General features: G+C 33.8%; 2 protein-coding genes across 2 annotated transcripts; one reads left to right on the forward strand and one right to left on the reverse strand.

Moving 5' to 3' along the window:
• Positions 1-4420: 4420 nt before the first annotated feature.
• LOC130808678 (prolycopene isomerase, chloroplastic) lies at positions 4421-12704 on the reverse strand. The gene is made up of 9 exons (XM_057674133.1): positions 12340-12704; positions 10349-10572; positions 9950-10060; positions 8405-8458; positions 7516-7803; positions 6794-6985; positions 6548-6706; positions 5963-6199; positions 4421-5070 (listed from the first exon to the last, which is right to left on the reverse strand). Exons 1-9 carry the CDS (start codon positions 12485-12487, stop codon positions 4756-4758), a joined length of 1728 nt encoding a protein of 575 aa, XP_057530116.1. The 5' UTR covers positions 12488-12704; the 3' UTR covers positions 4421-4755.
• Positions 12705-17885: 5181 nt separating this feature from the next.
• On the forward strand, positions 17886-20403 carry LOC130808878 (alkane hydroxylase MAH1-like). Its single transcript, XM_057674416.1, has 2 exons — positions 17886-20089; positions 20210-20403. The coding sequence occupies exons 1-2, from the start codon at positions 18632-18634 to the stop codon at positions 20225-20227; spliced, it is 1476 nt and encodes a 491-aa protein (XP_057530399.1). The 5' UTR covers positions 17886-18631; the 3' UTR covers positions 20228-20403.
• The last annotated feature ends 5874 nt before the right edge of the window (positions 20404-26277 follow it).

A 26277-nucleotide genomic window follows, 5' to 3' on the forward strand; every position in this document is an offset into this window, starting at 1 on the left:
GCATATCTTATGCAATTATTTTAATTCAAAATAATTATTTCAAATATTATAGATTTCAATTTATGAATCAAGTATTAACCAATTTAAAAAGAAAATCTGAAAAGTTAAAGAAAAACATCATAATAACTTATGGTCTATTATAAATAATTATTTCAGTTGCCAATAATGATTTAAACAAATTATCTATGAAAATAAAAACGTTTGAAATTGGATTTAAAATTCACAACACATCCTTTTCAAATTCTGATTTTATTTACCTTTTTTCTCAACTCAAATAATTTGTATAAAACTTTAAATAATAAGTAAAATGTCTTTTTAAAAATGAAACACACTGGTGAAAATTTTTTAAATTGATATTTAAATGGAGGAGAAAGAAACAAATTATCAGTTATATGATTAAGGGAGAGTTTAAAGGTGAGAAGGAAAGGAAAGAGTGTGAATAGTTAAATATGGTGATGGTAATTAAGGGTTTGGAAAAATTAGAAGAAAGAAAATTGGTATATATTGTGTATTGCGGGATAGGAAAGTAATTATTTGGGGCCCATTATGACTTGAATAGCGAAAATTTAAAATCTTTAAGTTAAAAAATCAAAAAAATAAATTATATAATCTAACATTTAAACTTATTTCAAAAGTAAGCATAAAATTTTTAATCTGAAGTTTGGGACTGTTCGCAGTTACTAACTGCGAACAGATCAAAAAAGTCGCAGTTAATAACTGCGAACAGCTATTTTGACCTGTTTTAGTGGAGCATGCACTGCAATCTGCGAACAGGTCAAATAGCTGTTCGCAGTTACTAACTGCGAACAGGTCAAAACATGTCAAATAGTTGTTCGCATTTAGTAACTGCGAACAAATGTATAATCTTTACTGCGAACAGCCCCAAACCTCAGGTTTGAAAATTTCACTACTTTTAAAATAAGTTTAAAAGTTAGATTATTTGATTTATTTTTTTGATTTTTTAACTTAAAAATTTCACATTTTCTTGAATAGCAGTCTACTAACTACTAATTTTGGGTCTTCTTCTACTCGTCCAACCCAGTGCTATTATGAAAATCACAACTTAATTTCAATAAAAGAAAATTAACATTAAGTTGTGATTTTCAATAAAGATTTGCAAATGTTGTTTTTTCTTTGTTTCTTCATAAACTATTTCAGGATTAGAAGTGAGTATATTCACCCTTGCTTAATTAGTAATTAAATCAATCATTTTTTTTATTGGAAATTGGAAAAATTTATTAATAAAACTAAGTTCCGAAGAAGAGACCAAAAATATTAAAGAGACATCTAATACACCTCTTCGGTATAAAAAAACCCTATAAAAAAAAAACCATTAAGAAAACAAAAAATATAATCCGCCTATTAAGAGATACTGGACAAGCCACTACACACACCAAGCCTATACCATAATTCCACACGCCATCTTCCATCACCATTAAAACGCTTCATACGCAATCTCCAATAATTCATCACCAAAATCATATCTTTTCTCCTTATCTTATTCAAAGCCTAAATTTGTTTGGAATTAATAAAAACAACAGCTTATCTTAATTTCTAGTCAAATTAATCTGAATTTCAATTGTTTATCTTATTTTACCATCACTAAATGTCTTGTCTTATCTTTTCTTATTCTAATCCTAAGCCCTTTCCATTAATTTCAACACCAAAAAGATTTCTTATTTATCCAAAAATTATTAATTTTGGAAAATCTTAAACCAACTCACTTCGCGCAAATCTTGTAGAACGTAAAACTTTACATACAAAGCCTACCGCTGGTACGGTTTCGTATCAAAATATATACTGGAGTAGTACATTAAGATTGATTTTTTGACTGAAAATAAATGCAAAAATAAAATATATAACTAACAACTTAGCCAAAATAGAAAAAAAAAGAACTTTCTTAGCTAAAATATAAGGATAAGTGTGTGCTTGGTCCTCAAATTGTGGATCCACAAATTTGACACATAGAGTCCAAGTCCAATTGGACTTCTGGTCAAACTAGGATTTATTAATTTTATCTATTCTGTAGGTGACCTTTTATATAAAGTGAAATTTCACACGATAGTATCGAACTTTTATGAAATACCAATGATATCATTTTCGTAAGGATTTTCCATATGGTAACATTCAGTTTATGTCTTATCTAACTGCCGTAACATTTTCCGTTAAGTTCTTGTAGATTTCCGTTTAATTCACCCTTTTGATGTTTCTAACGTTATTAAGTGTTGGTTGTCATTATAATTTGATCTAAACCATTTTTATGCTCTCAAATGTTTAATTCACCATTTTGACGTTTAATTCATCAACGTTCTCAAATGTTTAGGGCAAATTATAAAAACAACAACCAACACTTAATAAGGGTAAAAACATCTAAATGGTGAATTAAACGGAAAATGCTACTGCAGTTAGATAATCACATAAATTAAATGCAAAAGTCAATTTCTCGAAATTTCATCTTCCTCGTATCTAGAAAAGATTTGTAGTCTTAAATCTTCCATGTCAGGATTGGAAGCAACAATTCGATTCTATTTTCACTTAATTCATACGCTACAATCTTGATATTTAAATTTAGTGTCAAACATAGAATCTTGTGCTATTTACATGTTTCCTGCTGGGTTTGATACGTGTTGAAGACATCACTTTATCAAGACTACAGATGGTGGTTATACAGAAGCATCATGATCAAGACAGCAACATGAATTGTATATAACACGTGTGTTTGTTAGTATAGCACGTGTATTAGTTCAGCCCCAAGATTCTTGAATAGGTGTCATTCTTTTTCCGTTATATAGGTAGTTAAAGGTTGTTAGAAAGAGCAACAAACCTTTATGTACTGTACTTGCCTAAGCATAGTTCTTGTAAGTTAAAGTCAGTGTAATTGAAAATATCATTCAATGAAATCTCTTTGATCTTTCCTGTCTGATTGTTTCATTTGCACAAAGTTTAACATTACGTCTTAAAATGATCTTAGACTAAAACTGATATGTATTTGAATTTCTGAATTCATCATGGTTGGGCATTGTATACAGATGAATTTAGATATGATGGGATGGATGACCATTGACCAGGCACCCTCACTCATTATTCAGTTAGAAAGTCTTCACTTCATCCATCCCTCATCTTATTTTTCACTCAAGATTCAAATGTACAAAAATTATTATTAAGTTTAATGATTTTTAAAAAATAAAATGCAGTTAAAAGAGTTCTTTTGTCAGAAAAAATGTTAAAAAGTAAATTTTATATTTTTAGCATAAGACTACCATTTACATTTTTGTTTGCCAAAATTTAGAAAAGTTGTACAAATAGGAGAAGCTACCTTACAAAGAATTTTATTTTATCAAAAACTACACTGATAAAAGGCAAAAAGGTAGCATATTACAAAAAAATTAATATTGATTAAGATAGTTTTCAACGCAAATTATTGTTGTGATGGTTTATCTCGCATCGATAAATTAATTATGCTGTGCATACTTTATAAGCTATTGAATTCAGAGGCGATTTTAGACTCATTTGGATGTCCGATTGCCTAGGGCCCCTAGACAACAAGGGCTTTTACATATATTAACAAACTCCTTATAACTTTCGTCAGTCAAGCGTAGCTTAGTTGGTAATGTGTGTTCCTGTGATATTGTTGGCTAGGAGGTTAAAAGCCTATCAACGTTAAATTTTGCAAAAGTTTTGGTCTCCATTTTACCATTAATGGTTGACAAAAGGGCTTTAATTTTCTAAACATGTCTCTATATTCTTTGCTCCGCCTAACAGAAGCCTAATTGCTAAATTTAATTTTTTAACCAACACTAGGCTTGATTTTTCTTCCATAGTCCAATCTCAACCAATTCATGCAAAATCCAAGGGATTCTCACCGGCAAGCATTATACTTGACTTTTTTACTTGCAACTAGATAATTTTTACATAGTACAATGCGTTTATCATATTATTTTTATCTAGAATTATACACAACTAAAAATTATAAAAATTTGTTACTATAAAAATATGCGACAAGAAGAATAAAACAAAGTTTCACGATATATATATGTCCAAGAAACAAAATGCAGTCTTAATATCTAGTTGTGGAGCTAATTATGTAAGCTGCAGTCTGTGAAGTCACTTAGCTTATTAGATTGCTTTCTGATCTTGGTAACTCTAAAAAACACACCCTGCATTGTGACAACCAACCAACCAACCATCCACATAGCTAAAGACACTATTTTTCATTACAGAACTAAACATATTAAAGTGGATTGCCACATCCCTCAGAGATGAGTCCTAGATGGTATCCTACAATTAAAATTACCTTCCTACTCAACATAACTAATACTAAAGTCCTACCTTCACATTTCAAGAATTACTAGTCAACTAGGAATGTATAATACATATCCTAGTTTAAGGGGGATGTTGGATAAGACAACTCATACAACAGCCTTCATCAATATATAATCAGTAATAGTTAGAAAGTTTTGCAAGGTTATGTACATATCTTAGCATAGATTATGTTCTCTTTTCTTCCCTTTAACTCTGAGCTTATAATCTATAAATAGAGCTCATTCCATCACTTTGTAACTCAATACATTGTAATCATTCTAAACCAATATATGAAAGAGTGTTTAATTTGGTTTCAAGATATAGATTCAACAATTAGATATTATGCATTGCTATACACATTCTCTTTACTGTTAGACCCTGTCTGCCTATGGATAATACATTTACTATAAATAGTTGAGAAAATTTATAAATAATCAAAATTTAATGATCGTTTTATATACCGATTGCATCAAGAAGCTGAGAGTGTTTAGAAACCGAAACGAGAGAATTAGCAACAATGGCTCCACTTGCAGCAACAGCAGGAACTCCAATGCCGGGAAACGTAGAATCTCCACAGCAATATAGTTGTGGGATAGGAGTTGAATGTCCAGGAAAAGAACCTTTACTGGCTTGAATAGCTGGTCCATACGTTCCTCTATTTCTTCGAAGAAATCTTTGATGTGTTAATGGAGTCCCAACCATTTGGACTTCACATTTTTCCCTGCTAAAGCCTGTACCAAGTGCTCTCTCTACTGCCTTCCACATCACCTGTTTTCGTACACAATGAACTTGCAGTCAATCGTGAAGTTCTCAACAAACACCAAGCAATTACACAACGATTTCAGACACATTGATCGACAACTAATAAACCACTACTTGCTTGCAACGATGCCAACCAGTGTCACATGATTCACTAATCTTCTCGCAAATCGCGAATCGAAAAAGGCGAATTATGGTCGGTTTTGGGCTTTTCTTGGACAAAATTGAGCAAATCGCGAATTAGTTAGCTCATGCTACATTGATGCCAACCTGTTATCAAGGACAGAACTCAAGACCAATGTCACATGATCCGCTAATCTCCACGAGAATAGCGAATGAAAAAAGTGAAATATGATCCAATTGGGAAATTTTTGGGCCATTTTGGACGAATTCCGAATTCAAAAAGCGAATTAATTGGCTAATTATGATAGACTGCTCAAGAGACCAGAGTACAAAGTGTGATGAATTACATGGTGCATGATGCACCTTTCACACGAACATCACTTGATCGCTCGCTAACCACACCCCCACCTTACATACTGACGCTTGTAAGTAACGGCTGCATGATCTTCATTGTTTTAAGCTGTACAGTATGTTTGTGAAGAGAGAAGATCCTTTTTCTCACAACTCTCAGGATAATTTGTTAATCATCATTGCTTACCGTTCTTCAGTTTCATTTCATAGTCAGTGTACATAATTGATTTACGTTGTTAAATTACTATCCCTTAGAATAGATCTACTAAATGTGATATCAAAACAGGCTACAATCAGAGATTTCACACCAGTCCATCTTTGTAGACGAGAGATCAAAAAGTAATAGTCTGCCAACAAGTCATTGAAAAGAAAACAACTTGGATATGTAATAAGATGAAGAGCAAGAATAATACACGTTTAGACTCACCTCCGCTCTTTCCGCCTTGAGCTTTTTGTATTCATCACTTCTACGATCAAGCCCTTTCCATAAGTCAAATGGTTCTGTTCCTGGCGTGTATGCATGTAGTACATGCTTACCAGGGGGAGCCAAATCTGGACTCAGAACACTGGGAACTGATATCAAAACTACATTCTGATCTGCATCCACTCCTCTCTTCCAATCATTCACAACAATATGGTGGATACCTAGGTCTTCTTGCAATCCCTGGAAATTCAAACATCAATGTTAAACGCCTGAAACATGATGCATCGGGAACAAGATGTAGCTGCAAAGTAACCACATTGGTTAACTTATTCAACACGTGGTTATGGCTTATTCTCCAAGTCAAGACAAAGATGTACATACATACATGGAGTGAAGTAATTGTGAAGAACCAAGATACTATTTAAAGTAGTTTCTAATTATTGTAATTCTATTTTTTCTATTGTTTGTAGTAGTCTAGTCTGAGTAGGATTTATGCATTCCTGATTAGAGGAGTGTTGAGTCAAGAGTCAGAGCATATAGTCAAGGAGGATAAAAGTTCATACTTCTTTCATACATCATCAGACTCACCTCTGCATCAAAACCCAAATGCAGATGCATGAAAGATTCACATTGTGGAGTTGATTTAATTCTATCCTGATATGCCTTCGGTACAGATTCACCAGGTAACATATCCAAGGTGTCCCACATTGAAGCATTGCTGACAACTGCCTTCTTTGCTCGTATAAACTGTGGAAGAGTAGAATAAAATGTAAGGCTTTACTGAGCAAATGTATCTAACCGCTATCTCTATCGACTTTCTCTTCACCCACTTACTTGACCACTTCTGAGTCTAACACCGACTGCTCGTCCATTTTCAACGACAATTTTCTCAACATGGGACCGAAGGGAGATCCTACCACCATGCTTTTGAATTCCACGAACCAAGGCCTCAATAATTGCTCCACTACCGTGCAAAGGGTACTCCAGAACACATCCTGGTTTGTACCACTCTGCAAACATGTAAATCTACAATAAAGAAACAGAAAAAGTGAAAGTCAGTAACCAACATCATATCATTTGAAAGCAAGCACATTATTATTGAACGGTGTAAGGGATTTATTACATAACTAGCCTAAAAGGATCTAGGTATCAATAAATTTACAGTTCCTAGGTACTAAATAGTCAAGAGTAAAGCATTTTACTACGATAGACCATAACATATTTAAACCTGCTGCAATCAGATATCCTACTGCGAAATCATCTACATTAGTACATTATGTTGCAGCTTCCAACTTACCATGTTACAATTGCTCATTCCCAGGTTCAAGCATTGTTAAAATGAAATATGGGATTTCAGATGTTTTCAAAGCTGAAAAACGCAACACAGAAAATTTACTGCTTTCAAAAAAGTATAAGGTTGGTTATTTAATCTTCTTGTTTCTTGGTAGCAGTGCTTGAAGGTGAAATTAAAATTACACTGATAGAAATCACGAGAGAAGATTCCATGAATATTATGACAGAAGATGTGAATCGATTACATAGGGAGTAATAGTTACCATCTCTGCTGAGAGTATACCATTAGATTTGACACCTGCCAGGAGGAAAGCCAGAAGGTCCACCCAATTCCGCACAAAAGGATCTTTCAGCCCAAGTGAATCAACTATATCAGAAAAAGGCCGGAGAAGCTTTGTAGCACCAAAAGCTCCTTGAGGTCCCATCTCTGCAAAAGACTTCAATAAAGAAGGAGCATACCTAGCTCCAGCAGTGGAAACGACACCTAAATCACCCCTAATAGACAAGGGCGGGAGAGCCATTGCTGCTGCAGATAGAGGTAGTATGGCATCCTGTGATAAGTAGTTCATTAGGAAGAGATTAGATGCATCCTTACTTGACAATTATGTCAATCTTAAACAAAGATATTCCCATGGCTAGAATTCTAAATAAGCCAGTTCCAGATTTATTGATAGATCTCGAGAAGACCTAGTATACAGCTCATTTAGGTTGGCTTCAAGTTGAATACAGGGTCTGTTCTATTTCAAGCTGTTATTTTTAAGTCAGATCAATTTCGCAGTTTCATAGTTTGTTAGTAGGTTTGGTCAATATGGTAGGATGAAATTCAGGTCTTCCTGATGAGTGTCAGGTGGGGTCATTTGAAATTTGTTTTCAGTCAGGGTCTGTTTTGCTTGAGTTCTGACAGTACATATGTCCTAGTTTAAAACCTGAAGTGATAATGAGTCAAGTTGAGCTTGGGCATGTCTAATCTCAGGGGATATAGTGGAGCATGTGATGTATACAAAGGTCAATTTGTACAAAAACTATCAAGACCCTTATTCACAGCTCAAAACACAGAGAAAGATAACAATACAACACATACTAAAGAACCTTTAAATTTGATGTACTAAATGCTTAAGCATTGGAGATAACAGGGACAATAATGATACTCACAAGAAGCTTTTTCCACTCCTGGACTGCATTCGCACCAACATACTTCTCAAGATCCTGTGTTTAGAACATGAATCAGTGCTGTTGTTAGTTAAGAAAAAGTATTATATACTTCTTGTGTATGTGCATGTGCACATGGAATGCATTCAAATTGCATCTGATATTAACATGTCACTCAAGATCCTTATATTATACAATACATGAACTTCAAGTTTGCAGGTTCAAGCCAATTTAATACAGCACCACAGCTAAGTAAGGAAGAAGTATAGAAGTGTAGAATACACCGCCAAACTTTTGATGTCACTTAAACTTGAGTATAAACTAACTTTTGCAAGGTTTATGAGTCTTAAGATTTTCGGTTATTAAACTCTACACTCCCTTCATTTAGAAAAATAGAGCATTTCATTCATGGTTCTACATTTTAAACATGACTTTTACGCTTGTTTGGAGTTTTTGTTCTTTTGATCTCTTCAATTCACACTACTTTGCGCCTTCAACATAGTAAAGGAACCATCATGGAGCATGGGACTGCAAGCAAAGGTAGGAAGAGATTGATCCTTTAGGTTGTGTTGACTCTTGATCATTAAATCCTAGTTAGGTTATACCCGAATCCAGTCAAATTTCAATCGTGACTTTTCCAAGTTTGTAATTTTCAAAGGAAAAGTAGTTTTGTTGGAAACCCTATGGCGTATGTATTCTTTAGCCCCTAGGCAAATTTTGAGATTTTTAATAAGAAAAATGTCTGACACTCAAACTTCAAAGTCGCATGGTGGCTTAAAAAATTAAGAATCCTTTCCATGCATAGTGACCCCTAGGCGACTGGGGGAATTCTTGCCCAAAATGAGGGAAGTGTTTGGATCCTTCTTTTATTTCATGACAATGATCCATGTGGACAAAGATGTGACCCACTTGGAAAGGCATGTCCTTAAATTTTGTTTGAGAAAGTTTGACAGTATGAATGCTGAGTTGTATGGTTTTGTATGTGGGCTTCATTTAAAAATTCATATTACATAATTCATGTACTTACACAGCAACAGTTTGGACATGAGCAAGTATACATCGAATATAGGAGCTCCATTACATTTAAGTTATGTGTTTTTGAAAATTCCGAGGATAGAAATGATCGATACGTTGAAATTGTATACCCTTTTTTGAAATCTCCATTGCTTCCCCTAAAGTTCATTTGAGAATGCTAGCTTTACGTTGATATGGTAAGAAGCCTTAACCATGGTACTTGTTTTCGTTTAGTTTATGTCTGCTGTTGTTCTCTTTTATTCGACATACTTAGATGGTGTTAGTAGTTACAATTCTTTTTTTATCATTTCTAGATCCGTTTTTATAGAATGTAGTATCTCCAAAATCTAAAAACTTCTGTGAGCACAATATATCCGATGACTTAATGACCCTATATTTCCCTTTCTTACATTTTCTTGGAGATTAATTTTATTTTTAATTTGAATGATCTAATGAAGTCTAGGGAGACTTCTCATGTAATAATATAGGAGTGTATATGAGATAACCATTTTTAAAAAAACAAAGAGAAATTACCTTAAGAAATTCTGTGGGCCCAATGCGAGATAAAAACTCTGCTTCAGGAGCATAAACCATCCATGAATCATACTTGGCACAGGGAATAGTTTCACCAAGGGCATCCAACACCTGAAAGAAGAAGAAAAATAGAGTCAAAAGTAAGGTATAAGATATGATGCATCCAACAACTTGGTTAGTTGCACTCCGTTCTTCTCAATTGTGACGACCTTTTACTGTTGTCTTCCTAGTTCTGATTGTAATCTTTCTTTAATGTGGCGGAAAATAGCAATAGCAAATAGGATTCACTTGGAGTCGACAAACTAAATTCACCTTGCAAAATACGATGCAAAGGGCAAGATCAAGGATTTAAAACAAAGTGCAAGTGGTCATCAACTGGGACGTCAAAAAGGTAATTACTTGTGCAAGGGGATTTGCTTGGAGACCTCGTGATTGAAATCCAGAAAATAGAGATGGTCCAGAGTCAAACGTAAAGCCTTTAACTTCAAATGCATGAGCAGCACCTCCTGGTTGATCATGACTTTCTAACACGAGCACATCTTGCTCATATCTTGCTAGAAGTCCTGCACAACATAGTCCTCCAATGCCACTGCCAATGACCACCACATCTGCCTCAGATCTGGCTGCATAATGCGCAAATAGGTCGGTCCATAATGTCCATATTGCCCAATATAAATTGTAAATTTGTAATTCATAATGCATTTCTTTTAGAAATCATATAAAACTAAAATATAAAAACTGCACTCCATCTATAGCCATTTACTAACAAAATGTAATGGAATGTATTTGAGGCCATTACAAGGGTAAGGAACTTTATCCCACTGTTGTATGGGCATCTAATGCGGGGTTTGACACGCCTTTTGAAGTTTGAACAACTTCAGTAAATGACATAAGTTAAACTTGGGTCACTTAAATCAAATCAAAAATGTTGGGACTAAGGTAGTTAATGTCTCAACCTTGGCTACTTGACATACCAGAATCTTACAACTGTTTGATATAATCTGTTCAAATCCAGCTTATCACTAGTTTGATAGATGATAACTAATGCACTAAACTTAGACATATACTTGAGAGAAAGAAGGAAGAAACACCCAAAAAGAATTTAACAAAAGGCACATGTCCATGTCTCATGACTCCTAAATAGTTCCAAGGTCATTATCAGCATCAAGAGTAACATACTAGTCTTAGCTAATCAGAAAGATACTATGCTTCTAATAAGTAATAAGAAGCACATGCTAAAGTCATTCTTGTGCAATCTCTAAGTTCTCGTTTGCTATATATGGCTTCAACACAGCTCTTACATCATCATTTACAGCAAGTGACCATAGAATCACAACCATAGAGTAAAAACAAGGCTGCATGGCATCACATCAGCTGCATTGTAAAGGTTTCCAAAATAAATGAACCCATATTTCCTGCAATGTATAGGGAATGGCCGTATTAAGGGATATTTGATGGTTTCAACCGATATTTAGGTGTTATTATAACAACATCACTCCTGTTACCGAATCAGCGCCGTTGCAATCACGACTGTTACCATATTGTACACTATGGGTACAAATGAGTACCAAGGCTATATGGCTGACCAACGACATAGTACATGCATACAGAGCAAAGCATCTAAGACCATATAAAAATAGATAATATGATAGAGTTTTACTCAATTATTCTCACTTGAAAATCATTTTACACAAAGTTTACTCGACATATTTGAAGAAAGTTAACCAAGTTACCTCATATATTAGCCAGTTTAATAATTCAGTCCCTCTGTCCATATAAATTTGCTATTTTTTCATATCGTAATTATAAAATCTCCCTTAGCAGATACTGAAATTGATTATCTTCAATATGTACAGTATACACAAACAAGCTTCCCAAAAGATAGGATAGCCAACTCCTTAAACTATGTATATGTAAATTCTATCTTCTGTAAAGGGATCAAGTATTTTACTCCTAACATCTTTTATTTCATAAGTTATATATTCCACTAATTATTCATTTTTGTATGTTAAATTAGGTTCATATTATTCGGAAAACACCAGGTGCATGCACTACATAAGCCAAGGATACCGTACCAAAACAATTAGGCAATGGGAGTATGGGCTTCATTGACTAACAAATGTGCACCATATAGACCATCACAACACTGTATAATATCAGTAAATGATCTCATACTCGTCATCTCATTCACAAACCTAATTCTCTCGATTTAATTCATTTACAAAAAGCTTCCACTCAAATATCAATAAAGTATTCTCATTGTAGCAAAATCACAAGGGAGAAGAGTAAATTATAAAAAAGTTCTACAAAATACATCTTCTTTACAAGTTTTTCATAGATTCCCAATTACACTTATTAATAAAATGACTTAAATGAATGACAAGAAAGACCTGGGATTGAAGGAGGAGGAGTGTTGGTGGAAGGTGGACGACCGTTGGAAACTTGCGCAAAAATGGAGGTTTTTGGAGGGACAATCTTAGTTAAAGAAGATGGAAAATGTTGAAACCTAGGTATGATAGATAGAGCACCAAATGCCATTAAAACTAAAATTAGCACTGTTTTTTAGTACAAAATAATGTTGAAAGAGCCGGTGATTGTTGTGATAAGGCTCTGTTTGAGACTAAAGAGAGATAGTTGCCACACCCAATGCCCACTGGCGCTGTTTTTCTTGTAGCTCCTAGCTAACCACGTTTACCGCTGTGGATTCCTTACAATTTTGCTACATCATGAAGTATCTCACAAAGGCATATCCTACTTCCTCTGTTTTTGGCTATGTTTAATTTTTTACCCAATATTTTGATTATTTATTTATTAAATTATATATATTTTAAAAAAAAAATAAAAAGTTAATACTATAAAAGTATGCAATAAGTTCACTTGACTATATTTTTTCTTACACATTAACCACAATATATAAAATAAGCTTGAACGATAAATAGTATTATCATGGTAACATTCATTTAATTAATTTATTCATTTAAATTATTAATGTCATATTACCTTAATGCCCTTTGATCCTTTTGGTTGACTTTGAATTTCGGTCAAGGGTCTTTTTCTGATATCCCCAACTTCCTTAATTGGCCCATGAATTAGTAACCTCCAAATACCTTAACTTCCCCCTGGAAGGTAACTTCCAAGATGACCTAACTTCCCTTTGGTAACTACCCCTCATTCCTCATTTCATGGTTCCCAATCTTTTGCGCTGATAACCCCCCATCACTATGCATGATAACCAATCATCTCCCAGAAGTAACTTTCTCTCTATCATTATAAATAAAGACAGCCAACATCAAGGGAAGATCATCAGAGAATAGCCTTTCTAAAGTCCTTACGATTCTATTCATTAGCTTTCCAAAAATATAAAGCAACTTCCATCCTTATACTCATTTTTCTGTATTCTCCATCTCATCATTCATTCATTAATCTTTGATCTCCGTTCTAACTTGAGCGTCGGAGAGGTTTTCCGGGAGATCACCCCCGGACAAGGCTAACGTGTTGTGTTGCAGGAATTCAAATCACTTCCTTCCACGAATCACCGTTCCTGACAACGCTTCCACTTCCAGTATTTCAAGTGTCTTGCACTTCCTCGTTTCATCACCGAAGATCTTCGAGAATTTTGTCAGAAGTTTGAAGGGTGGTTGATGATTGTCAAAGCTTATCTCTCTATTTTCTCTCACTAATAACTTAAGAAATTAAGAATATTAATGAAGGTTAGGTGAGAGGGAACAGTTCCAAAACCCCTATTTATTGCAGCAATAAATGCTTAACCTCACACTTAGACACCCTTAAAACGAGGAGTGGAATCCGAAATAAAAACCGGGAAGTCGATAAGTCGGACCCCCAATGAGAGGGTCAACATGGAGAATTTTCCTAAGTATTTACTTGGCGTTACCCGTGAAGTCGATAAGTCGGACCCCCGATGAGAGGGTCAACATGGAGAATTTTCCTAAGTATTTACTTGGTGTTACCCGTGAAGTCGATAAGTCGGACCCCTAGTTAAAGGGGGAAACATGAAATTTTCCTAAGTGTTTCAATACTAGAATATAACCGGGGAGTCGACAAGTCGGACCCCCAAGGTGGGTGAAAATGTTGACAATTTCTCAAAGTTATCTCTTGAAGCCGTAGGGCGATAAGTCAGACCCTGAATTACACCCCAAGAAAAGCGGAAAATATTCAATGTATGAAAAATTACACATTCTGACGTCCGACTTATAGACGCTGCGGATTCTCTGCCGCGTCATCCCCCTTATCGTTTCAAACCGTCGTACGATCAAAGTATGAAAAATATTCTAAGTATGGAAGATGTCCGTATGGTCGATAAGTCGGACTCCCAGATGCCCCCAATAATTTTGTAAAAATTCTAAGTATGGAAGAAATTCACATATTGTCCGTATGATAGAAGACACGGACCTTCGTGCTCATTCCGCGTCATAGAAGAATAAGGGGCTTGTTAAGACGAGAAAAATTGCTCAAGTATTCTTATCAATCCGTGAAATCGATAAGTCGGACCCCCTGGTGCTCCCAATCATTTTGAAAATATTCAAGTATGGAATGATTTTCATGTTGAATGTGCAGTTGAAGACGCGGACTATTAGTTCGCGTCATGATTAAATCAAAGGCGCGGAAATATTCTGAGCGAAAGTGCAAGCCGTGTCGTCAGTTGCTTACGTGATTCATTACTCTGGCTTTGTGACATGTTTATGCCGCGGCATATTATCTTCCTAAACTCCACGACATATAATATAGCGAGAAGGATAATTGAATAAAATAAAATTAATATCTTGTCCGTAGGGTCGAAAAGTCGGACCCTCCTTGGTGGTGACCTCGTTCAAAAATATTCCGAGCCTCAGAAATTCCGCGACTTCAGACTCAAAAAATAATAAATAAAATAAAATAAAAAATTATTGTGATCCGCATAGTAGACAAGTCGGAACCCCTTGGGGGCGATCTTGTTCCAAAAAATTCTAAGTATCGAAGTTTCCGCGGCATTAGAATATCGTAAACTGGGTTGGAAGTGCCTTAATATAAAAAGCACGCGCGAAATGTCATACATTGGTGATGCTGTCTCAGTTGGTTAGAATGCCTTTGCCGTGCATCTTTGGTCGCAGGATTGAGTCTTCACACCTACATTTTTGCTGCCGGATGATATAAACAGCTGGGCTACCTCACGCCTCACGGCACGCTACAAGCCGCGGCTCGACTCGCCTTGTTTACTTTCTTCTTGGACTTTGTGTGTCTCACGATCATTTTGAAGATGTCGTAACTTCTTTGTTACAACTCGGAATTCGACGTGTGAGCAGTCGATTCGAAGCTTACGAGCCCAATTTTCATGATCCCACAAAAGGACTGTCAGATTGTGGATATATTCATCTCCTTGGGCGTTCGAGTATTCTCCATGATTGTGTCCCTTTGTTAAAAAGTTTTGGTAGATACTTATTATTTCCGCATAAAGAAAGATGTTTCGGACCGTCGGGGCTCCCTCCTAACATCATCCTTCATGCGTGGGGCTAAATGTCATGATAACATTCATTTAATTAATTTATTCATTTAAATTATTAATGTCATATTACCTTAATGCCCTTAGATCCTTTTGGTTGACTTTGACTTTCGGTCAAGGGTCTTTTTTTGATATCCCCAACTTCCTTGATTGACCCATGAATTAGTAATCTCCAAATACCCTAACTTCCCCCTGGAAGGTAACTTCTAAGATGACCTAACTTCCCTTTGGTAACTACCCCTCATTCCTCATTTCATGGTTCCCCATCTTTTGTGCTGATAACCCCCCATCACTATGCATGATAACCAATCATCTCCCAGAAGTAACTTCCTCTCTATCATTATAAATAAAGACAGTCAGCATCAAGGGAAGATCATCTGAGAATAGTCTTTCTAAAGTCCTTACGATTCTATTCATTAGCTTTCCAAAAAATATAAAGCAACTTCCATCCTTATACTCATTTTTCTGTATTCTCCATCTCATCATTCATTCATTAATCTTTGATCTCCGTTCTAACTTGAGCGTCGGAGGGGTTTTCCGGGAGATCACCCCCCGGACAAGGCTAACGTGTTGTGTTGCAAGAATTCAAATCACTTTCCTCCACGAATCGTCGTTCCTGACAACGCTTCCACTTCCAGTATTTCAAGTGTCTTGCACTTCCTCGTTTCATCACCGAAACAAGTATTAATAATGTTAATGTAAGGAGTATTTTAGAATTGAGAAAGTATATAAGCATTCTTTTTAGTTTTATTCGGTTGCATTTCTGTTTTAATAAGGTTTTAATCGAAGTAACTAGGGATGATCATGGTCTAATATTCTATTGAACTTGCCCCTTTATTTAGGGTTTGATTTCAATTTTTTGAGATCGAACAGATCTTGTTTTGATTTTAGGTCCAAACAAATAAATTTTTCTCGGTCAAGGGTGTTCAGACCTAAACCCAATCCAAACGTTATCTTCGGACCCATTTGAGACCCAAACCCACTAGATTTGTTCTAAATCCATCTGACCCGTTCTAGATCTGACCTATTATACAACTCAAAATTAATTTTACATTTGTTACAACTCAATTTAGACTTGTATATAACCCAAAACCTATTTTAGTACTAATAAAACCTTTGAATGTAAACAACTTGAAGTGTGAAAAGTAAATTAAAGCTCATTTATGACTCATTTACGACCCTTGAACCATCAAATCTGGCGGGTTAGGGTCCGAGTCCAAAATTTATAGATCCAAAGAGTTTAATTCCGGATATGTGTTCACATAAAATTAATGGGTCTGAGTTTGTGTCTAAATCCGGTTGAAGCCGACCCTAATCCGATCCATGACCATCCGTATGCACAATGATTTCATGAAGCTAATTCTGTATATTTATGATTCATTGTATATATAGAATATACAACTTAAACTAGAAATTAAAGTTCCCCAAATTAAAGGAACATTATCAGAAAAGAAATGTATTGCATTTTGAAAAACTAACTCAATCGAGTAGTTAACGTGTTGATGAAAAATGGATAGTCCAGACAATTTTATATATCATTAATCATACATTATCTATGACAACAAATCAATCAATGGCTTGCCTAAAATTTTTAGAAACTGCCCCATTTGAATAAGTGGATTGGTAACGTTATTGTCTTAGTAGTACTAATGCCACCGTAATCGCATACTTGCATACTTGCATGTCTATACCACTTAGTGATAAAAACGTGCTGTATGCCCTTTCATATCAAACATTTCCAACACGCCAATTATAATACATGGACTTATTCGGCACAAGGTAATTAATTGTACGTAGATTGTTATAAGCTGTTAGATGTATTTAAAACAAATTCGATAATTTTCGAAAATTACCTGAGTTTGTCACTGAACCGATCAGAACCGACTTTATAATTGACTTACAATTAAGTATCAATATGGACATAAAACCGATTTTAAATCGATCCGAAACATCTAACTCAAAATAAACCCGATCAATGACCCGAATATACACCTTTATTGGTTGTGGATAATTGTAGTGTACAATTGCATCTATAGATGTTTATAGTAGTACGTTTGCATTAGAGATCAGCATTTTGCTATAATTCTAGATGAGTTGTCTAAATTTATTAAAGAAAGTGTTCTTTATTTGGTGCAAGGGGCGAATTCAAGTTGATTTAATGCTTTTAAATGACAACATTTAAATTATGTATAAAATCATAAACTAAAATATGTTAATATATGTATTAGTTAAATTAGTAGAAACTTTGTTGTATGATAGCATCCCCCATTCCTTAAATGTTTAGTTTACTTCTTGTCAATAAGATTCTGTATATACATTCCATCCCCCAAAATCGACACAAGCACACCATAAGGTGACACTCACACTGCCCCACTTCGTTGAAAACTTCTCATTAATAAAACCTTTGATTGCATCTCTTTGGTTGTATAAACCCTCTTTGCAACTCACAATATAACACAAAAAATCATTCTCTTCCTTCTTCTCTAGATACTTAAGAAATTGAGTTAAGTTTTATATAATATTTTGGTGTTTTCTTATTTTGCAAATTACTAATACTTTTACAGAAGGTTGTTTTATCCCGAGGACATTTTGTGACGATTTGTCAGCACAAATTTTTGGGCAGTATTGAGTATTGACAATATTCTAAAGAGAGCGACGTAGTCTCCGACTCAATTAAACTTTGGTAACATTATTATTGTTATTTTGTTGCTGCTTCTTACAACTATTTTGAAACAATTCTTAATTTACTGCCTTTATTTGAGAACATGACTAATTACGCTAGCAAACTCTTCTATTTTGAGGGTGCACACTTTGAAACCTGAAAACAAAACTATATGTTCGGTATAAAAATAGCGGAGCCCGTACATAATTAAATATTGTTCAGTTCAATTCAATTCAAATAAAGGTTAATTGTTCTAATAGTAATTCTTGTGAAAGACTGTCTTTTTGAAAGAACATTTCTAATTGGGCCGACTCATTATATAAATTTTAAAATTCTGTAAATAGGTATTAAGAATGATGTAAGTAGACATTTCTAATTCCTACCAATTTAAAAGGTGTCAGTTCACAGTATTGCTAGGGCCTGTATCCGCCTATGATATATATGATGGGAAGTACACAATTTTTCTTTATATAGTCCATATTCTAAGTGAAAGATCAAAATTTATTTATAGTAGAATGAAATCATGGACTATCTTCAAATCTCTCTACTCGTCATTTCATTTATCTTGTTATGCTCATTTTTCCAGAACAAAAATAATCTCCCTACAAACTTCCCTCTAGTAGGAATGCTGTTTGCACTTCTCAAAAACATACACAAAATCCATGATTGGGTAGTTGAGATCCTAGAATTATCCCACTTAAATTTCCTCTTTAAAGGTCCTTGGTTTACCAATATGGAGATACTTATAACCGTTGATCCATCAAATATACACCACATAATGAGTAAAAACTTCTCTAATTACCCAAAAGGACCCAAGTTCAATGAAATGCTTGATGTTTTAGGAGATGGGATTTTTAATGTAGATTTTGATTTATGGAAGTATCATAGAAGTATGGCACATAGTTTTATTGGTCATCCGAAGTTTCGAGAAGTTTTGGTTGAGAAGATTGAGGAGAAAATTGTAAAAGGTCTAATTCCATTGCTTGATCATGCTTGTAAAGAGAGTTTAGTGATTGATTTTCAAGGTGTATTTGAGAGATTTGCATTTGATAATATTTGTAATCTTATTATGGGATATGATTTTGAGTTTTTATGTGTTGATTGGCCTTCTACTCCTCTTTCTAAAGCTTTAGATGATATTGAGGAGGTTATGTTTTATCGTCATGTTGTTCCTATGAATGTTTGGAAGTTTCAAAGGTGGCTTGGTGTTGGAAAAGAAAAAAGGTACAAAATAGCTTGGAAAAAACTAGATGATTTTATATACAAATGTATTGCTAAAAAGAAACAAGAATATAAAGATACTCAAGAATTGGGAAAAAATGAGAGGGTTGGTCTTGATTTATTGACATTATATATGGATAAAACGCAAGGTGTGAATGTTAAGAATTGTAGTGATAAATTCTTAAGAGATACTATATTGAACTTTTTTTTAGCAGGACGAGATACTAGTAGTACTGCGTTGTCTTGGCTGTTTTATCTTCTATCTAAGAATCCTCACGTTTTGTCAAAAATTCGAGAAGAAGTGTATTCCAAAAATATTAGAGATCTTAATGAGTGTGTTTATTTACATGGAGCGTTGTGTGAATCTTTACGATTATACCCTCCAGTTGTATTCGAGGCCAAAGGTCCTCTGAAGTCGGAAGTACTCCCAAGTGGTCATCAAGTGAACCCGAATATGCAAATCATGTTTAACTTGTACGCCATGGCAAGGATGAAATCGATATGGGGAGAGGATTGTTATGAGTTTAAACCAGAGAGATGGATAACGGAAAAAGGAAACATTAAGCATGAGCCATCATATAAGTTCTTAGCTTTTAATGCCGGTCCAAGGACTTGCTTAGGCAAAGACATGGCTTTCATTTTAATGAAGATGGTTGCTGCTACAATTGTTAAAGATTACAATTTTCAAGTTGTGGAAACACATCCTGTTGTTCCTGATATCTCTATTATCCTTCATATGAAATATGGGTTAAAGGTCAAGGTTTTTAAAACATAAAATTTTTTAATATTGTCTTCTTAATTGTTATTATGTCTTGTGTTTGTTAGATTATATAACATATCTTGGGGCCTCAACCATAAGCTTAAGCTTTTGGGCCCCAAGATATGTTATATACTCTAACATTGTTATCATATCTAACAAAATAAAAGATTGCTGCTTAATGAAGTGCGCATAGTGTTTCCATTATTACCTTTAGGTTTTACATTCAAAAGGAATGTACTCCTTTATGGGATGTGTCTCAAATTTTATGTAAAGTTCACATAAGAGTATGACACAAATGAATCATTCAATCCGCATTATCTTTTGTTATTAGTATATATGTTCTCTTTACCTCTTTCATTTAACATTATTTTTATTTTTAAAATAAGCGCTCATCACTTTTGTAATGTCATTTATACTTCCTCTTATTCAGTCTACTTGTTCCATTTAACTTTTTTACATACGCCGATGTAACATTTTAACCTTGAATATTTTTAATTATGCTTGATTACAATTTATAAAAATTTAATATTAATAATCTTTGTATTGAGACGAATAAAACAAGATCTCACATGACTATATTTAACTTTTAAATTAAGAATAAAATATAAATTAAAAGTGATTAGTAAATAGTAATCAAAAAGTAAATGGGACAAGTAGGAAGAATAGAAGAATATTCTATCTCTCTCTTGATTGTACTTACACAATTTAATCTCTCTATATTTATTTTTAAATATTATTTACTTTTACTTAAAAAGATATATAATTTAATTTCTTTTTATTGCAAAATCAAAATCATGGAAAAGTAAGTGCATACTTGCATAGTTGCACGTGGCCGTACGTGTAGTGTATCAAGTGGATTGGTTACATCTTTGTGGTCGGCCAGTGATTGAATTGGAAATTCCCTATCTGAAGTTGATTGCGTTGCATTATTGTATCATTCACTGTAACTGGCTACTTGCATTGCGGTCACATTCCACACATGACATATACCAACAATGCTAAATGCGTGCTGGTAAGCTCTTGCATACCCAACGTATTTCCCACCTACGTTGCACTAAAACGGACACGGTGTAACACCCGAATTTCCTCCCGTCCTTTACGGTTTTGGTTTTCGTTAAGGGGTCGGAAATTCTGACACACGGACACGGACACGGACATGGACACGATACGGGTACGGGAAAACGCCAACTTAAAAATGGCGGACACGGAGACACGAAAATGGTAATATAATAAATATATCAAAATAAAGATAATTTTACCATCTTTCATTTGATATATGTAAATAATACTTTAAAAACATAAAACTCACATAAAATGCAAATAAGTACCAAATAAACAACATGAGTATTTAAAAATAGTCATACAAACCAAATCAAAGAAAACCAAATAAATAGGTAAATTTAAGTTTGATCATCACACATCATCCATATGACATCTATCATCATCCTCCGCTACAAAAATAGTTTGCATCTCGGGCTCATCGAGAGAAAGATCCGCCATGCCAAGACAAATACAATCTTCTCATTTAAAATTGTAAGTAATCATTTAAATGTTATAAGTGATCACTTTAAGACAAAAAGTATATATGTGAGACCATCTCATTTAAGAATTAGTTATGAACATAATAATACTAACCAATCAACATAAGTAATTTACAAATTTAAGTGATTGTGGTGCGGTTTGGGGCAACAAATGGTGGTGCGTGGTTTGTGGCCTGCTGCGGTGGCCTAAATGCATGAGTAGAGGAGCAGAGAAGGTGAGGATGTCACTAGTGGTTGTGTCGCACATATTGAAGAAGAAAGCGGCGATGCTAGCGGCGCTCACATGTGGTGGCTGAGAAAGAAGAGGAAAAAAGAAATTTTTTTTTTTATTCTTATTTTTTTTAAAAAAACGTGTCCTTGACTGTTTGCCGTGTCCATTGCCGTGTCCCTTTCGTGTCCTTGCCGTGTCCGCGTGTCCGAAAAAATATTAAAATATTAGACACTTCATTGGGCGTGTCGGACACGGATTTTCGCGTGTCCGTCGCTTGTCCGTGTCCGACACGGGACATGCCAGTCCAGGGACGTGTCCGTGTATTCCAGTTTCCCACACACATGCATTATCGTCTCGGAGCTCTGAGAGAAAATTAAATATAGAAAAAATTATCATAAATAATATAAATTTTTGTTAATTTTCCTACAATAATATCAACTATTGATTAACCATGATAATTCCAATTTAAGGGGGTATTTTTTTAGAATAATACCAACTTTAGTTTATAAACTAATTTACCAATTTTTTTGTCTTATAATCACCTATAGTTTGATTTTTAACATGTTAGAGATTTTTGGTATTATTGTAGGAAAATTAACAAAATGTTATATTATTCACGATAATTTTTCCTTAAATATAAGCTTTTTGAGTATAAATGTATATGTTTATTTTTAAATGACAATAATAAATAATTTGGTTAAATAAGTTAATTGAAGAAGAAAATACAACAAAATAATAATAACACTAATTTTTAATAAGACTAATAGATCAGCTACTTACTTAATTACTTAGATTAGATATTATTTATCAAGTAAAAGAATCGAGCAGTACCTACTAATCAGCAACTAATAAATTGTAAGTATTTTTTAATATTTAAGTTAAAAGTCCGATATAATAATTTTTTGTCCTTTCAAATAATGGGGCCCTAAGTCGTCAATTATGCCGGGTTTGCACACACCAATTATATTAAGGCTATATTTTGGGCCTTAAAACAATTATATTAAGGCTAAAAAAATAAATCTCAATATTTTACATGAAAAAAATAGTATTCACTCTAAACAAGAGAAGACCTAATTTTCATAAAGCCACATTTGATGATCCACTAGTTGAGATAGATTAGTCCAATATACTAATTCTAACCAACTAATTCAGTCAGTAATCACATTAAATATTCTAACTAGAACAATTAACTTTCAATAGGATTTAGGAGGACTGATTTCAACAAAAAAAGTGGATGGTCAATAAACAAAGTTTGAATAAGTAACATAAATAATAATTTCTCTAAATCATTGAAAATGAAACTTTTTTTTTCAAGCTATCTAATGCACTTGTTTAATGCTTAATATCTCTTATTATACTTAACAAAATATTATAAAAAGTAAATATTAATAATTTTTACATTGAGATGAATCAAACAATTACGATTTCACTTGACTATGTTTTGATTTATAAATTAAGAATAAAATACAAATTAAGAGTATTAAGTAAATAGTGGCAAAAAATAAATATCCCATTTTCAATGAGTTGGAGGGAGTATAATTGTTGGTGGATAAAACTTAACTATTGATTAAAAGCGTTAACCAAGGGGAAAATGTCACTATACATACAAAGTGTTGGGTTATCGGGAAAGCCTCTATGTAATTTGTTACGACATTATCATCATAAATTTCAGATAGGAATATAATTAACGTTATGTGTATGTATATATAGAACATGAAGAAATGATACAAGCATCAACTATAAAAATGTACAAAAAGCAACCTAGTACAAATATTAAGAAGTAAACTAATTAATTATAAAAAAGAAAATTTAAACTTGCACTTGAATATATAATCAAACACAATCTCAAAGATCTTTAGACTAAAAGGTCTTCGAAAAATTGATAAAAAATCGAGGCAATAAGTATAGCTTTCTTAAAAGCGTTATTCCGCCTACATGGTGCTTAGGCATAAAATTTGGAATACGCTTTTGAGATACAATGGTTTGCACCTTAACATAAGCACTTCACAAATTCTTATGAGAGACGGTCTCTTTGAGAGACAAACTCTAATCAGACCAGCCCATTATATGTTTTTTGAAATATTATAAGTAGGCATTAACAATGATGTAAGTAGACATTAAAGATATTGAAAATAGGCATTAAGGATACGATAAGTAAGCATTAAAGAAAATGTAAGTAGGCATTAAGAATATGGTAATAAGTAGGCATTAATCTTTAATGGGTTAGGCTTGAGATGCGTTTTTCAAAGAGACGGTCTCTCAAGAGACTAGCTGTAAGCACTTTATGCAAGACGATGTGAAAAACAAGAGATTGTAAAAGAGTAAACTTAGAATAAAAGTGATTGAGTTTGCAAGATTCTATCACTCTAAAAACATGTAGAGAGAATATGGGAAGGAAGCTAAATAGAAACACAAAATCAAAATGTTAGTGCAAGTTCCAAAACTCATAACAATGACGTTGACTTTAATCATATTATTGAACATGCCTTATCATGTACATTGGAGAGGAACGATGAGGATGTGTCGTATGTGAGTGAATTGAGGTTTGGAACGATCAATGAGGTGCTTAATGTGAGGCAAATGAGGCTTCACCAAAGGGTGGAACCATGCCTTGAATGAGGCAAGGCATGGTATGAAGGTTGCTCGCTCGAGGCAACACGAAAAAGCAAGACAGAAGGTAGCAGCAGTATGCAGGGCAGTTAGGGTGTTCTAAAGTCATTGCTCGTTTGAGCAATATGAAGGGTCATTGATGTTCGAGTAGTATACCTCAAATGTTGTTTTGGTTAGTTAGGCCACTTGAAGGGCATTGAAAGGTTGTATAAATCCTTATTTGATTCTATATTAATGTATTATTTATTGCTATACATTAGTGTAGGTGTTAAATGTGTACTTTAATGGTAATTTATGAGGGAATTCTAAGAATGATGTATGCTTTGCCTATAAATAGGATACATCATTTATAGATTTACACACCACAAACACACATATTGTGAGAGGGCTAATTCAATTGTTAGAAACTTGAGAGTGTTCTTACTTTGTTCTAATATTTTGATCTTTATAGGATTGATCTCAAGATAGGGGAGGTTTATTTAGATCGTATTGTTGAGTCCAATCTTAATTAAAATTACATTTGAGGGGGAGGTATCCAAAATACCTCATAAACACTTGTGTTCATCTTTGGTTATTATTCTCATCTTGTTTCTTCATTGTTAAACCTCTTAAAACTTTCATTTCACAAAAAAAATAATTGAAACGTAACTTACATTTCGTTAATGCAACCACCCTTATTTATAAGGGAATTATGCATACTTTAATACCTTACACTTAACAAAACTGACATAAAACTGATGTATATTAGTTTTCTTTGCATGACAACCAACAAAAACTGCATTGCAACCAACAAAACTGAAAGAGAAACACTCACAAAATCTTCCAGAAGAAAACGACAACCCGTCATTCACTACAAGAAAACAAGGCATTTGTGATGCTTAAAAGCGACGCAATATAACTTAGCGACGCTTCAAGAAAGTGTTGGTATTTTTAATGTCGTTACTTACCCACGCTTCACAAAGCGTCACAATTCTCACCAAATAGGATGCTTTTACTATCACTTTATCTTTCTGTTTTCGACACATTTTAGCGTCTTAATTCACATTTGTGACACTTTTCTCGACACTATTGTCAATTATGCCAATGTTTTATGTCAAGGTATCGATTCTCGACACTTATAAATGTCATTATTTGTCATTTAACGTTGCTCTTTGTCTTTTATATACATTTAAGCTTCAATATTTGACTTTTTACGACGTTATATAGCGTCACTAATTGTTTTCTTACGACACTTTTAGAGTCTCTATCAACACTTGTGTCATTTTTTGCATTAAAATTTAAAGTCACCATTTCTATATATTAGCGACGCCTTTTCCTTTACTAATTAAGTTTTTGACACATTAAAAGAGACAATCTCTCAAGAGACTAGCTAAAGATGAAAAGGATGAATAGTGACGATATTTTTTTCATAAGTGGGATATTGGTTTTTTTAAGACCATGGTAGGAATCAGGATTAAAATGATTTTTTAACGTTAAGTGAAAATTGACACTTATAAGTTTTCTCACCATTTACATTTAAAACAATATATATTTAATCTATCAATATCATAGATATTGCAATATATACTAAAATTAATATACGTTATTTAATTTGCACTTACAAACATTATGATTGTCAGCTGGTTTTGGACGAGACGGTCTCATAATAAGACTGTTAATTTGGGCTGGCCCAATTCGTGAGTATGACAACCTGAGCATTTTTCAATTTTGATCTTAAAGGTAATAATTTTGACCTTAACGGTTTGTTTGGTTAGTGGTATTAAATGGTGGTAATGGAATGATTAATAGCGTAAAATTTCATCAAAAGTTTCATATCATTTCCATGG

Source organism: Amaranthus tricolor, chromosome 3 (assembly GCF_026212465.1).
Source record: "Amaranthus tricolor cultivar Red isolate AtriRed21 chromosome 3, ASM2621246v1, whole genome shotgun sequence".
NCBI classification, from domain to species: Eukaryota; Viridiplantae; Streptophyta; class Magnoliopsida; order Caryophyllales; family Amaranthaceae; genus Amaranthus; species Amaranthus tricolor.